Source organism: Hyla sarda, chromosome 6 (assembly GCF_029499605.1).
Source record: "Hyla sarda isolate aHylSar1 chromosome 6, aHylSar1.hap1, whole genome shotgun sequence".
NCBI classification, from domain to species: domain Eukaryota; kingdom Metazoa; phylum Chordata; class Amphibia; order Anura; family Hylidae; genus Hyla; species Hyla sarda.
Window position 1 is genome coordinate 242,995,374 of NC_079194.1, and position 13,634 is coordinate 243,009,007.

At 45.1% G+C, this 13,634-nt stretch overlaps 1 protein-coding gene across 1 annotated transcript; it reads right to left on the reverse strand.

Annotated features, from left to right (window-relative positions):
* Positions 1 to 2,237: 2,237 nt before the first annotated feature.
* IFITM10 (interferon induced transmembrane protein 10) lies at positions 2,238 to 11,587 on the reverse strand. The gene is made up of 4 exons (XM_056528441.1): positions 11,441 to 11,587; positions 10,786 to 10,954; positions 5,753 to 6,100; positions 2,238 to 3,885 (listed from the first exon to the last, which is right to left on the reverse strand). The coding sequence occupies exons 3-4, from the start codon at positions 6,011 to 6,013 to the stop codon at positions 3,736 to 3,738; spliced, it is 411 nt and encodes a 136-aa protein (XP_056384416.1). The 5' UTR covers positions 6,014 to 6,100; positions 10,786 to 10,954; positions 11,441 to 11,587; the 3' UTR covers positions 2,238 to 3,735.
* Between the last annotated feature and the right edge of the window lie 2,047 nt (positions 11,588 to 13,634).

The window sequence follows — 13,634 nt, forward strand, 5'->3', positions numbered from 1 at the left end:
TGGGTCTACAAGAACATGCGAGTGTAAAAAATGAAGATTTTGAATTTTCTCCTTCACTTTGCTGCTATTCATGTGAAACACCTAAAGGGTTAAAAAACTTGCTGAATGTCCTTTTGGATACTTTGAGGGGTGCAGTTTTTATAATTGGGTCATTTGTGGGGTATTTCTAATAGGAAGGCCCTTCAAATCCACTTCAAACCTGAACTGGTCCCTGAAAAATTTCGATTTTGAAAATTTTGTGAAAAATTGGAAAATTGCTGCTGAACTTTGAAGCCCTCTGATGTCTTCCAAAAGTAAAAACATCTCAACTTTATGATGCAAACATAAAGTAGACATATTGTATTTGTGAATCAGTATATAATTTATTTGGAATGTCTATTTTCCTTACAAGCAGAGAGCTTCAAAGTTAGAAAAATGCAAAATTTTCAAATTTTTCATCAAATTTTGGAATTTTTCACCAAGAAATGATGCAAGTATCCACAAAATTTACCACTACCATAAAGTAGAATATGTCACGAAAAAACTATATTGGAATCAAATTTATAAGTAAAAGCATCCCAGAGTTATTAATGCTTAAAGTGACAGTGGTCAGATTTGCAAAAAATGCTCCCGTTCTTAGGGTTATAATGGGCTCCGTCCCCAATGGGTTAAGGTAGGACACTCTCTCTCCCTATAAAACAAATTCTATCCCATCTGGTTCTGCGGTGACAATCCTGACTCCCGCTCTAAGGGGGTGGCCATTGCCCTACACAAGTCTCTGACACACCAAGTTCTCTAGGTAATGGCTGACCGGGCTGCCCGCTATCTCATCCTGTCACTCATGATAGGGGTAGGGAATTCACTGTTATCAACTCCTATGCTCCCAATCAGGGTCAGGTCGATTTCCTAGTCTCCCTTATTGATACCGCCCTTCCTCTGCTCGAAGAACCGTGATGTTCTGTGGGGATTTTAACCTGACCCTTGACCCCACTATGAACAATTAATCTTGTTCTAGTGCAACATAACCCCCTTCCTTAGTTGACCACTGCGTCTATTGGGAACATTCTGTGGTCGGATCACGTGCCCGTGTATTGTTCTCTCAACGTTCCCTTCTTGATCCGCTCTGCGTGGTCCTGGAGGTTTAATGAATCTCTGCTCTTGGATACCGTGTGAATCGCTGATCTCTCCCAGACTGTGACTCATTTTGTCAGTGACCATGCGTCTGATCCCACTCCACCCCCCGTTCGCTGGGAAGCCCTCAAGTGTGTTCTCAGAGGAGTTCTCATGAAGCACGGCGCTCACCTCAAATGCCAGAAGGCTCACGCTCTACATGCTGCTCTTTCTAAAGTTTCTTCCCTTGAACTGGCCCACAAGTGATCACTTTCCTCTCCAGTTCTTCGAGACCTTGAAATTGCCAGATTGGAAGTGAAGCGCCTCCTCGGGGTACAAGCGTCTCCTCAGGGTACAAGTTTGCCAGAGAAAATTTTATGAGTATGGCAAGAAGAGTGGCCGCATGTTGGCTAGGGCGTTACATTCTCGGCTTGCGCAATCTCATATCCCTTGATATTGCTCTGTATTTTCTGCTCAGTCAGATTCACAGACTGGGAAGGGGTGTTCCCCAGCAGACGGAACGCATGGGGTTCCAGCCTCCCTGCCCTGCTACATTGGCTTTACTGCTCCTCCCTCTATGGTTTGCTCTTTTATTATCATTTTTGGTGTATTATTAGTGCACTGTGAGCAGTGGTCCTCTAATTAATTTATTTTTATTGTGTATATTTATTTTTCTTGTTTGGAGCACCAGCAGTATATCTTTGTATTGCATGCAGAGAAGGGTTGGGGTTCGGGGGTTCATGGCCCCTTTCCTAGTTGTTGCGCTTGGCTCGATTTTGGTTTTAGATGTATCTTGTCTTCTGTATCTATATGTGGTCCCCATAATAAAGCTTATATACTTTTACAGTCATTATATCTGGGTGTGCACTTTTCTGCAGTATATCCTTTTTCTTGATTTGTAGTGTATGTTTCTTTGCTGCTAGTAGCACCCTTATATACTATAAATATATACCACATTGAATAGGTTGAGCCCTTCTTCCCCTTTCTGTTGTTCAGTGGGAGTTTAGACTCTTATATAGGTGGCAGTATGCCAGCACTATGGTAGGGGAACTCCGTTTTTATTTTGAATACCAAGTGTGCCAATGAGAAACATTTTATCAACATTTGTCAATCCATACAACTACTACTGATAAAGGTGAACTTAATGATCATTGTTTAAAGACACATTTTATGTATTTTATTCTTTTCACATTTTGTGAGATTTACAAAATAGTTATGTACGTTACAACCCAACAAACTGGTATGACCTAAAACTAGTACTATTCCTATTGATCTTCCTTATTAATTTTAGCACTTGCTATTTGTTATACCATTTGCCATATACAGCTAAATTTCTTAAACCGGTTTCAATGGGAGGGTGCATGGATATTTTGGATTTTTTTGACAGTCAGGAGACTAAAACAAATGATGTCCCTAGTTGGAAACAAGTCTTGTGTCATCTGATGTTTTTGAATAATTGAATGCTGGATTAAAGGGGTTATTTAGGATTTAAAAAAATCATAGCTACTTTCTTCCAAAAACAGCACCACATCTGTTCTCAGACTCCTCTCCATTCACTTCAACAGAACTGAACAGCAATATCAAACACAAACTGAGGACATGTTGCTGTTTTTGGAAGAAAGCAGCTATGTTTTTCTAATCCTGGATAACCCCTTTTAAAGAATTCTACTACATACTCAAATCATTTCTGGGGAAGTAGAAATTGCCTATATCTACACAAAAGCCCTTAGTTTTATAACCAAACAGACATGGGTCTGGAGAGTGATCTACCAGCCGGATTGATAACACGCATATACAATTCTGGATTAACTATACACATACAAGGCTAAACAATTCACATAGAAACCTTAATGTATAAAGCTGTACGTACCTGACCGATTCCCTGCTGCTGCTGTTCTCATGGTGCCTGGTCGTTGCTGATCTCTATTGTTTGGTCCCTGTCTCAAAACGAGGAAATGCCCAGTGAGCCAATTACTGGAAGGGTTGGGAGCAATTAGGGGAATGGGCATTTCCTGTGTTTTGGGAGGAAGTGGTCATCAGGTACTGGCGGAATTGCAGTGGGGGATCGGGCAGGTGAGTACAAATTTTATAACTCGGCCTGGCTACTAAAAAAAAAAAAAAGAAAGAAAAAACTTGTGGAAAGGATTGAATGAACTACGATCTAAAGACAGACAAACATACCCCTGCAATCCGCCACCCCACCCCCCCTGCAACACTGACACACTCTTTAAGAAAACGTTAGTCCTTTATTTGATCGGGCAAGTGATCACTTGTCCCAAGAGATGACACTCTAAATTCACAGGCTTGGTCAGTTTTGATGAGGCACAGTAGGAAAGGGCCCAGGGGACGGCCCAATCTCACTGAATGAGTCTTCTCCCCCTGCGGTGCTGAGCTGTAAATCTCTCCCGCTGATGATGTTTTGCATAATTGCTGTCATCGGTCAATTGGAGGCTGCCTTACAGATAGGCCTGATGACATCACAGTGTGGTCCGGAGAAAGATATAGTTGACATTTTTGAGGAAAAGGAGATATTAGTGGCTCACTGCTACATTTAATCATACTGCACAGGACTCACTGTCTCAGTATAAGATGAGGAGCTATCCCACTCTGAAAATGGATATCACTCACAGTCTGTATACATAGAGCCTAATAGTGAGCAGGCGGGGAGCGCAGGTACAACAGCACTATGATAATTGTGAGAGTTGCAAGCGCTGAGCTTGTTATGTTGAACAGTCGTGCTGTTTTTGCATCCTCCACGGCTCCAGTAAGGTCGTTCAGGAGTTTTTTGTCTCTGACCTAAAAAGAAAAAACAAAGAGCCAGCAGGGATATGAGTTCTTTTACGGAAAACCCATTATTATTACGATAGTCCATCAATACCTAAACAGCAGGTAGTCTTTAGATCCCTATCGATAGATAGAAAGAGCTTCAGCTCTCCAATGAGTGCCATGGCTTTTTTAAAAATGTTTTTATTAAAAAAAGTTTTATAACTTTTACAATATTTGTTACTCAACAGGGAGAACCAATGATTCATACAGTGAAAAAGTATGAAAAAAATCCTTGAAACAAACGGGCTGACAAAGTCCCTATCCCACCCCACCCCACCCCCCAAAATGCTGTAATTGCGCGTATAGACAATATACCATGGATTAGTTTAATGCGAGCATGATGCTTTTCCAGTGGGCAGTTCTTATCACTTATTAACAGTTAATAACAATAATACGGGAAAGGCTGTTAGTGGCTTATTAGGACTGCCCACTTGACTCCTAAATCCAGGATGAGGAGTGGGCATTTCCTGTGTTGAGAGAAGAGAAGGCAGTCCTAGGCAGCAGAGACCAGTACCATCGAAATGGCATCGGTGGCAGGCGAGTATAGGCTTTTTCTTTTTCCTTCCATCCTGAACCATTTTCAAGTATAAAATAAATGTTCCAGAATCACCTTTTGGTTGATTGTGAAGTGTTTTTTTCTTTGTCATGTTGCTGTCTATTACTGCCGATACCTTCTGAATACATGTATATTATTTTATTGTTCAGGTGTTGTTTTGTCTGCTGTGGTTAATGTACAACTTGGAAATATGGCAACAAGGATGCTAGGTCTGAAACCTAGTTCTGTTTTCCCCTCTCTTTCGCTCCTTGTCTATTCGGGGGGGGGGGGGGGGAGGGAGCGGTACTAATGGGGAAGATTTTTTGATGTATTTATATGACATTTTTTTTATGTGTATTGGATTCCATATTATTTTAATGTGATTGCTCTTTGTTAAATTGCAGAAATAAAATTAAAGAAAAAAAAAAAAAGATCTGTGAGGGACTTTAAAGTGGTTATCCGGCCAAAGACATCTTATCCCCCTTTAAGCATTACCTGGTCTACGTGAAGTATGTTACCACTCCACTGGTAGTTGACATTACCACTGGGTGTCGCAGAGCCATCAAATTTGTGTGTGAAGCTGTGGCTGAGGAAGCCTGGAGTGCATCTGCTCATCGCATTATGTTACCAGACCGTATGATTTCCACCAGTAATAGCCAGAGTACAGCTAGACCATCAGATTCTTTGTACAGAAAGCATTTTAGTGAGTTTGACTGGTACAGCACTGAACTGCAGAGTTGGAGTGGGGCTTGCAGACTAGAGATTGTGTGAGAATTCACCAATGGTGCACGAGACAGAGATTGAGTAGTAAGACATTTCTGCACAGAAGTGCAACTCTTTTGCCCCTACCACTAAGCTACTGTACCAGGGACATGCACACAGACTCAAAAGGGGGCTTAAGCCCCTGCCCTTTAAATGCACCTGCCCTATGATGCCCTCACTGATTGGGACCTCCATGGAGTGATGCAGGTCCCATTCAGCTGACATGACTGCTGGAGGTCCCTCACCTCAGGATTGTGTTGTGTTAACATGTGTAATTTTTTTTACAAACTTTTTTTTTTACACATATGGAAAAGAGCCCTTTTTCCAACAGGAGCCCCTGCCCTCCTCCCCCCAAAAGTCTGTGCACGTCCCTGTACTGTACAAACATATTTTGGTTTTTGCAGCTAAAGTGCCCATTGTGAAGTAGAGCCTTGAGTTCATTGGCAAGAGGAAAAGGAGCTCTGTGCCTTTCCAGTTACTGGTACACTTTCTACACCGGCATCACACCTCTACTTGGCCCTCCCCATAAGTAAGACTCACCTTTAGGGAGTAGGCCAGCGCAATGAAGCCCAGGCAGCAGAAGTTCAGGTAGACAAAGTTGAAGATGGACCACAGGTAATAGTCATTCACCTCGGTTGTCTCAGGGGAAATCTCTATGACGGTAACTGCAGGTCCACTCTTACCGGTGGCCACAGACACTGTTCCTGGCGGAGGCTTAGTCTTCTTCTTCTCTCGTTCCAGAGTGTGTTTGCAATGTGGCAGGTGCCACGTACCTTCTACTTTATATGCCTTATTTTCCATGTCTTATAGAAGGAAGTCAAGCAATGTGGGTTCTATTTCTACTGAGGAGGCCCAGAGCCCAAGCCTGCTCACAAGGAGCTAGAGCGGCTAGAGACAAAAGAGAAAAATGTACAGGAAAAATAGTTAACTACATATGAAACACATGGAGGGGAATTCATCAAGCTGTGCTCACGTACACGACTTACATGCACTGTTTTCCATGACACATTTATCATACTATCACACCCCTTGTGATACATTTGGCATACATAAGCAAAAACCAAGAAAAGACTTCAGAACACCACTTTGTAACACCACCTCTTCTCCTCTGTGACTTTTGTGCTCCAAAGCTGGATTTGTGACAAAAATGTGCAATATACATGTATTTATTCTATTTTTTTCAACACTTTTTCCCCCCTAATTTAGGGCTGGGCGGTATGACCAAATGTGTGCATCACGGTATTTTTGTAACTTTTGGAGGTTCCACGGTATATAACGATATTTCCTCCCCTCCCCCCCCCCAAAATTAATTATCAGCCCAGCGCTGCCCCCATCAGGGTAAATACTCACATGTCACCCGCAAGCGCTGTTCTCCTCATCCTGTTTGTTGCGTCCGCCAGCATTGACGCTATATACTGTGCGGTATCCCTATGACCGGGCTGCAAAAGGTAAACAAAAAAACTAACGCATGTTCCTACGTCGGCCTTACGCTGGGGACGGGAACGTCTCAGAGCCGTCATCCTATCACCGGCCGCAGCGATGTTCCGCCTCGGCCGGTGATAGGCTGAACCCAGTGTCATGTAAGGAGCTCTGGCCGGCTTCTTATATGACAGTGGGCTAAGCCTATCACCGGCCGAGGCGGAACATCGCTGCGGCCGGTGATAGGCTGACGGCTCTGTGACGTTCCCAAGAAGCAGGTGAGGCCAGTACCGGACCAACGGGAGGTGAGGTAAAGTTTATTTTGTTTATTTTTTGCAGCCCGGGCATAGGGATACCGCACATTATAGAGCAGTGGTCTTCAACCTGCTGACCTCCAGATGTTGCAAAACTACAACTCCCATCATGCCCAGACAGCCGTTGGCTGTCCGGGCATGCTGAGAGTTGAAGTTTTGCAACATCTGGAGGTCTGCAGGTTGAAGACCACTGGTATAGAGTGTCAGCGCCGGCGGCCGCAACAAACAGGAGGAAGAGGAGGGCAGCGCTTGCGGGTGACATGTGAGTATTTACCTCAATGGGGACAGTGCTGGGCTGATAATTGGGGGGGGGGGGGGGGGGCAGAACAGCGCTGGCGGGTCACATATGATTAGCTCCCCAATGTGGGGACAGCGCAGCACTGGGCTGATTGATTCATTCCCGAGGGAGAGGGGCCAACCCGATATTGCGGTATGGGTTAAAATTCCTATCGTGCAGCACAAAAATTTCGGTATTCGGTATGACCCGGTATACCGCCCAGCCCTACCCTAAATGTACTAACCCATTTTTTTAAATGTTTTATCTTTCTCATTTCAGTTCCGTGTATGCAAAGGACTACTTCATACTACGGTGACCAGCATTTTTTTTTTGTTTAATATTAATAAAATGGTTAATGAGGGCTTGTGGGGGAGTGTTTTTTGGAATAAAAAAATTTTAAACATGTTTTTTTGTTTGTTTTCTTGACAGGCTTAGTAGTGGAAGCTGTCTAATAGAGAGTCCATTACTAAGCCGGGCTTAATGTTAGCCCCCAAAACAGCTAGCGCTAACCCCCAATAATTACCCCGGTACCCACCGCCATAGGAGTGACGGGAAGAGCCGGTACAAACAGGCCCGGAGCGTCAAAAATGGCGGTCCTGGGCCTAGGCAGTAACAGGCTGGCGTTATATAGGTTGGGGAGGGCCAGTATCAATGGTCTTCACCCACCCTGGTAACGTCAGGCTATTGCTGCTGGGTTGGTATCTGGCTGAGAATGAAAATACAGGAAACCACATAAGTTCTTTGCATTAATAATAATAAAAAAACAACAACAAACGCATAGGGTTCCCCGTATTTTCATTCTCAGCACAATACCAACCAAGCAGCAACAGCCTGAAGTTACCAGGGTGGGTTAGGACTATTGTTACTGGCCCTCCCCAGCCTAAATAATGCCAGCCTGTTACCACCTAGGCTCAAGAGCGCCATTTTTGACTCTCCGGGCCTGTGGCGTTGGGTACTGTGGCATGGGGTATTGGGGTAATAATTGGGGGTTAGCGCTTGCTGTTTTGTGGCCAACGCTAAGCCCGGCTTAGTAATGGATTCTGTCTATTAGACTACTTCCACTACTAATCCTGTTAAGAAAAAAACACGTTTAAAAAATTTTTATGCCAAAAAACACTCAGCCACAAGCCTTCGTTAACCATTTTATTAATATTAAACAAAGAACACTGGTCAACGACGTAATCCACCAAATCCGAAGAAGTCCTCAGCATACACGGATCTGCACTGAGAAGAAAAGAACACAGAAAATATGTTAATACATTTATGGTGCCTCCAGCAGTTGCTAAACTACAAACCCCCTCCCATGACAGGAGTTGTAATTTAGCAACAGTGAGCCTCCAGTTGAGCAACAGCTGGAGGCACCCTGTTCCTAAACTACAACTCCCATAATGGGAGTTGTAGTTTAGCAACAGCCAGGGAAGCCCGCTTATCTCCCACCGCCGGCGCCGCATGACTACAGCTCCCAGCATGTCCTCACTGTAAAGGCATGTTGGGAGTTGTAGTTGTGAGGCGCAGGCTGGTGGGAAACAGGGAAGCTTGTCACCCACTCGCACATCTCCCACCCGCCTGCGCCACATGACTACAACTCCCAGCATGTCCTTACAGTAAGGACATGCTGGGAGTTGTAGTTGTGTGCAGGCAGCGGGTGATAGATGCGGGCGGGCGGTGGGGAGCTGAGCCAGCCGGGAACCATGAATATAATACTATTGCATTGTCATTTCATATTCCCCGCCCGGAGCTGCCAATCACAGCTTTAAGAGGGTAAAATGAATCTACAGTGCCGTAGTTTCATATTCCTGTGAGCTGGCCGGGGAGCGGAGCGGGGTGCTTGTCACCTGTGCGCACCACACATCTACAACTCTGGCATGCTGGGTTTTGTAGTCATGCGGTGCAGGTGACAAGCACTCCTCCCCCCACCCTGGCCGGCTACCATGAATATGAAACTACGGCACTGTAGTTTCATTTTTCCCTCCTGAAGCTGTGATTGGCTGAAATGACGATGCCATAGTATTATATTCAAGGTTCCTGGCTGGCTCTGCTCCCCACCGCCCGCATCTATCACCCGCTGCCCCCCGCATACACCCGCAGAATGCCACCAGGTCACCCCCGACTCCCCTCCCCATATACTGTACCACCCGTCAACCAGCCACTGCAAGACTACAACTCCCAGCATGTCCTCACTGTAAGGGCATTCTGGGAGTTGTAGTCTTACAGGTGGCGAGTGGTATATGTGGGCAGCCAGTGATAGATACGGGCGGCGGGTGATAGATGCGGGCGGCCAGCGGGTGTTAGATGCGGGCTGGACTTTACACTACTTTTTCTAAGCCAACTTTTTTTTTTGGTGTAGGATTTGTGACTTTTTGGGGCACTTGCGACCTTTTTTGGGACTTTTTAGCAAAAGTTGCAGTAAGTAAATCCCTGCCTACAGTACAGTACAGTAAGAAACAGATCTCTTGTAAAACAGCTGGATTGTGAGAATTTGCGCAGGCCGGCGTACCACTAAAAGTCGCACGTGCACTTTTGTGTGACTTCTGTACACCAAAAATCCTGTGTAAATAAATCCCTTGATAAATCCCCACCCTCCAGGGTCTCTACAAACGATAGACCGATCTATAACATTCCCATCAATAACCCTTTAGGATTCTAATTCTCACATCCAACTTTATATTGGGACATTGATTCATGTATAGCATCCAAGGGCAAAGCAGATAAAGAATAGACTAATTTAGATATGTGACATGTGCAAGGTCAAGGAGAATAAAGAAAGGGAGAGTAGTAAAGTGACCTGGTAAAGGTTCATATAACAAGATGTAAGTCATGACTAATATTCCGTTCTAGTCATTGTCTTCCAAGCATATTAAATAGTCATAACAATTGGTAGGTGCGAGCCTTATATTGGAGAGTGACAGATAGACCTGTTTGTTTCTCTCTTGCCATGACTAGTTCTTCACCCTCCATTCCTCGGTTCCCCCTATCTGCCATCCCCCCATCTTCCTGTTCTGCAGTATGATCTTGCAGCACACATCTTTTCTTGGTTTTGCCTTGGGCACTGCAGAAGAAACCTTAACTTGTCAATAACCTGCAGCCTTTTGCACCGCTCCCAACAGAGTTGAGATCATTGATCCGTATTCTATCGTTAGATTCCTACGCACCCAGGATCCCGCTGCATTCAACAGACTTTTACAGTATCCCCCATAACATTAAAGTCTGACAAAGCGAGGACACATCTGAGCTTACAAAATAAAATCATATACTTTGTTACCGACATCTAATTGAAAGTATTGAGCTGGGTCCAAAGTGTGCGATGACACCATGGTAAACAACAGAGTCCCTGTCTTCAGCCTCCCAACCGATCTACAAGAAATGACTCATTCTACCAGCTACAATACTGAATTATTACTATTGCACAGCACTGCAATAACGCTGGTCTGCATTTCATGGCTTTTCTGCACTGAGGACCAGGATGACCCCTGCAGAACATCACATTGTATTTGCCCTTTGGTATCATCTTTCGCCAAAAAAAAAAAAAAAATGCTTTGGTTAAAAGTAGGTTTCCTACTCACCTCACAGGGCTCTTGTTAGGACCACTCTGACCGCCTGTCCGTGAGAAGTGGGTACCCCCGGGGAGAGAGTGCAGATAGGAACAGCTGCATGTCTTAAAACAAGAGACTGTCTGTATCAGTCAGACAGACTATAGAGGAGGGAGGAGGAAAAAGGGGGTGTCCGAGGATGCTAGAATGAGCGAAAGAAAGGAAGGAGGAGCAGTAAGGGAGGAGATAGGATGGGGGGTGTCCATATAAAGGTTCACACATGATTCTTGTAAACACATCATAAAATCAGATAATGCCCTTTTAAGAAACATTGCATCCGTGAATGATTTGAATATAACATAAGTTGACCTCAGGAAACAGCCAGTTATGACATTAGTACTATCTAATACAATGTTTCCCAACCAGGGTGCCTCCAGCTGTTGTAGAGCTACAACTCCCAGCATGCCCAGACAGCCTTCGGCTGTCTGGGCATGCTGGGGGTTGTAGCTCTGCAACAGCTGGAGGCACCCTGGTTGGGAAACACTGATCTAACAGCTTCTGCCACCTCTCAGTGATACCACGCATGGATGAACAGACAGCAGGTATACATTACTGCTGCCTGTGCAAGAATGGCAGGGTCTCCTTGACAATACTGCAATGTCTGGCTCCTGCAGACTGAGTCACTTACACACAAGCAGCAATGATAATTCCCAGCAAGCCTGCTCCTTGTCCAAGCATGCATAGCCGCAGAGAAAACTGGAGGGAGCCAGCAGTCAACACAAATCCTGTCACCGCCGGACACCAAGAAAGTGACAACTGAACACATAGGCGTCACTTGCCAAATATCGACCGTCACTCACAATCTGTCGGAAGAACGCATTTGTTCCTTACATAGGTCTGACGTACAGATTGTAATCACTCAATGAACCTCACGGTGGTGGGGAGCAAAGTGAGTTAGAAGAGGAAGAGCCTGACCATCATGATCCCGACCGTCTCTTTGATCCACATCAGATCCAACTGGGTGAACCAGTGACAAGGTCATGGCTGCCAAAAGATCATTGATGTTCATGGGAATGAAGGTTTATTCCACAATACAGTTACTGTAGAACACAAAGCGCTAAAAACATTACCACCTGCTATGACAAAAAGGTGTCAGAACATACAAAGGCCAAATTTATTAAAATCAGCCTTTCACACAAAGCTGTAAGATAGGCTAGATGTATTTAGAGGCAAGCCTCCTGATAAATTTTGTCATATGTCTCATTATCCATGCACCATAGAAATCTACTCTAGCTACACCAATTTCTTGCTTAAAGGGGTACTTCGCCCCTGGACATTTTATCCCCTATACAAAGGATAAGGGATAAGATGTCTGATTCAACAAACAAGTGAGTGATCCAGCTCACCTTCCCTGATGTACAGTGCTCGGACCGGTGCCCGGCAAGGCATCCAATATTGAAGAAATAATGTACGGAGGGTCCAGCACTTCGTTGCAAGCAGCTTTATTGAAGATACATCACACCATAAAAACGACAGTCAGTCAGACATGTTTCGAGCGCTTGTGCTTGAAACATGTCTGACTCACTGTTTTTTTTTTATGTGGTGATGCAATAAAGCTGCTTACAACGAAGTGCTGGACCCTCCGTACATTATTTCTTCAAGATGTCTGATTGCAGAGGGCGGTCCGGCCACTGGGACCCCCGGAGATCTCTGGCTGGCACCCCAGCGTTCTGAACATTTCGGGTGGCTGTGGTCATGATGTTACCCCACATCCCCTCCATGTATGCCTATAGGAGGGGGTGTGATGAGTGACCAAAGCCCCCACATCCCCTCCACTCATGTCTTTCCATTCATTCTATGTCTTCAAGACATCAGTACCACGGCCACCGAATGCTGGGGTGCCGTCCAGATATTGGGAGGAGGCATTTGGGTGTGGTTCCAGAGGCCGGACCTCCCCCACACGACCAGACATCTTATACCCTATCCTTTGTATAGGGGATAAGATGTCCAGGGGTTAAGTACCCCTTTAAGTTATTGCAAATCCATCAGGCTGTAGGAAAACCTTGTTCAGATGATAAGCCCTGTTCAGTTTGTGGAAAAGTGATGTAGGTTGGATAAAAAGGGGGGGGGGGGGGGGAGTCACAAATTTGTATGCAAAACATGGCTTGTGCAAAAATGTGTGACTTTTGTACACCAGAAAACTGGTGAACAGCTCCCCTCACAGTGTATAGTAGCTTGCTGGGTATGGCCCTGCATCGCACTGGACGGTCACAATGCCCAAACTGACCCCTGTCTACTGCTGAGAGTAGCTACAATGTGCATGTGCTGCATGTGAGTATCAGAACTGGACCATGGATCAATGGAAGAAGGTGTCCTGGTTTTCGTTTACATTATGTTGATGGTCAAGTTCATGTGTGTCACTTAGGCTCCTTTCACACTACCGTTTCCTTCCGGTAGGTGAAGTCCGTTAGGAAGATAGCGGGAGAAAAACTTGTGCATGACACGTCTTTTTCTCCCGTTATCTTCGGCCGCAATAACATGAGTTATAATGGATGTTAGAGGAATCCCATTTAAGTGAATGGGATCCGCTTTCCCAGTTTTGTTACCATAACGGACGTTAAGGGCAGACGGGAGAGGAGAGGAAGAAAAAAAAAAAAACTTAAAACTCCGTTTGTAATGGAGCAACAGTTATAGTGTGAAAGAAGCTTTACCTGGGGAAGAGATGGATCCAGGTTGCACTATCCGGTGGATTAAAGGAGATCTGCAGCAAAAGACAACTTATCCCTTCTCCACAGGACATGGGTCTGATCGCAGGGGGGCCGACCGCTGGGACCCCCCACTGCCGCTCTATGTGAGCAGCTAATGTGCGCAGCGTCGACCTA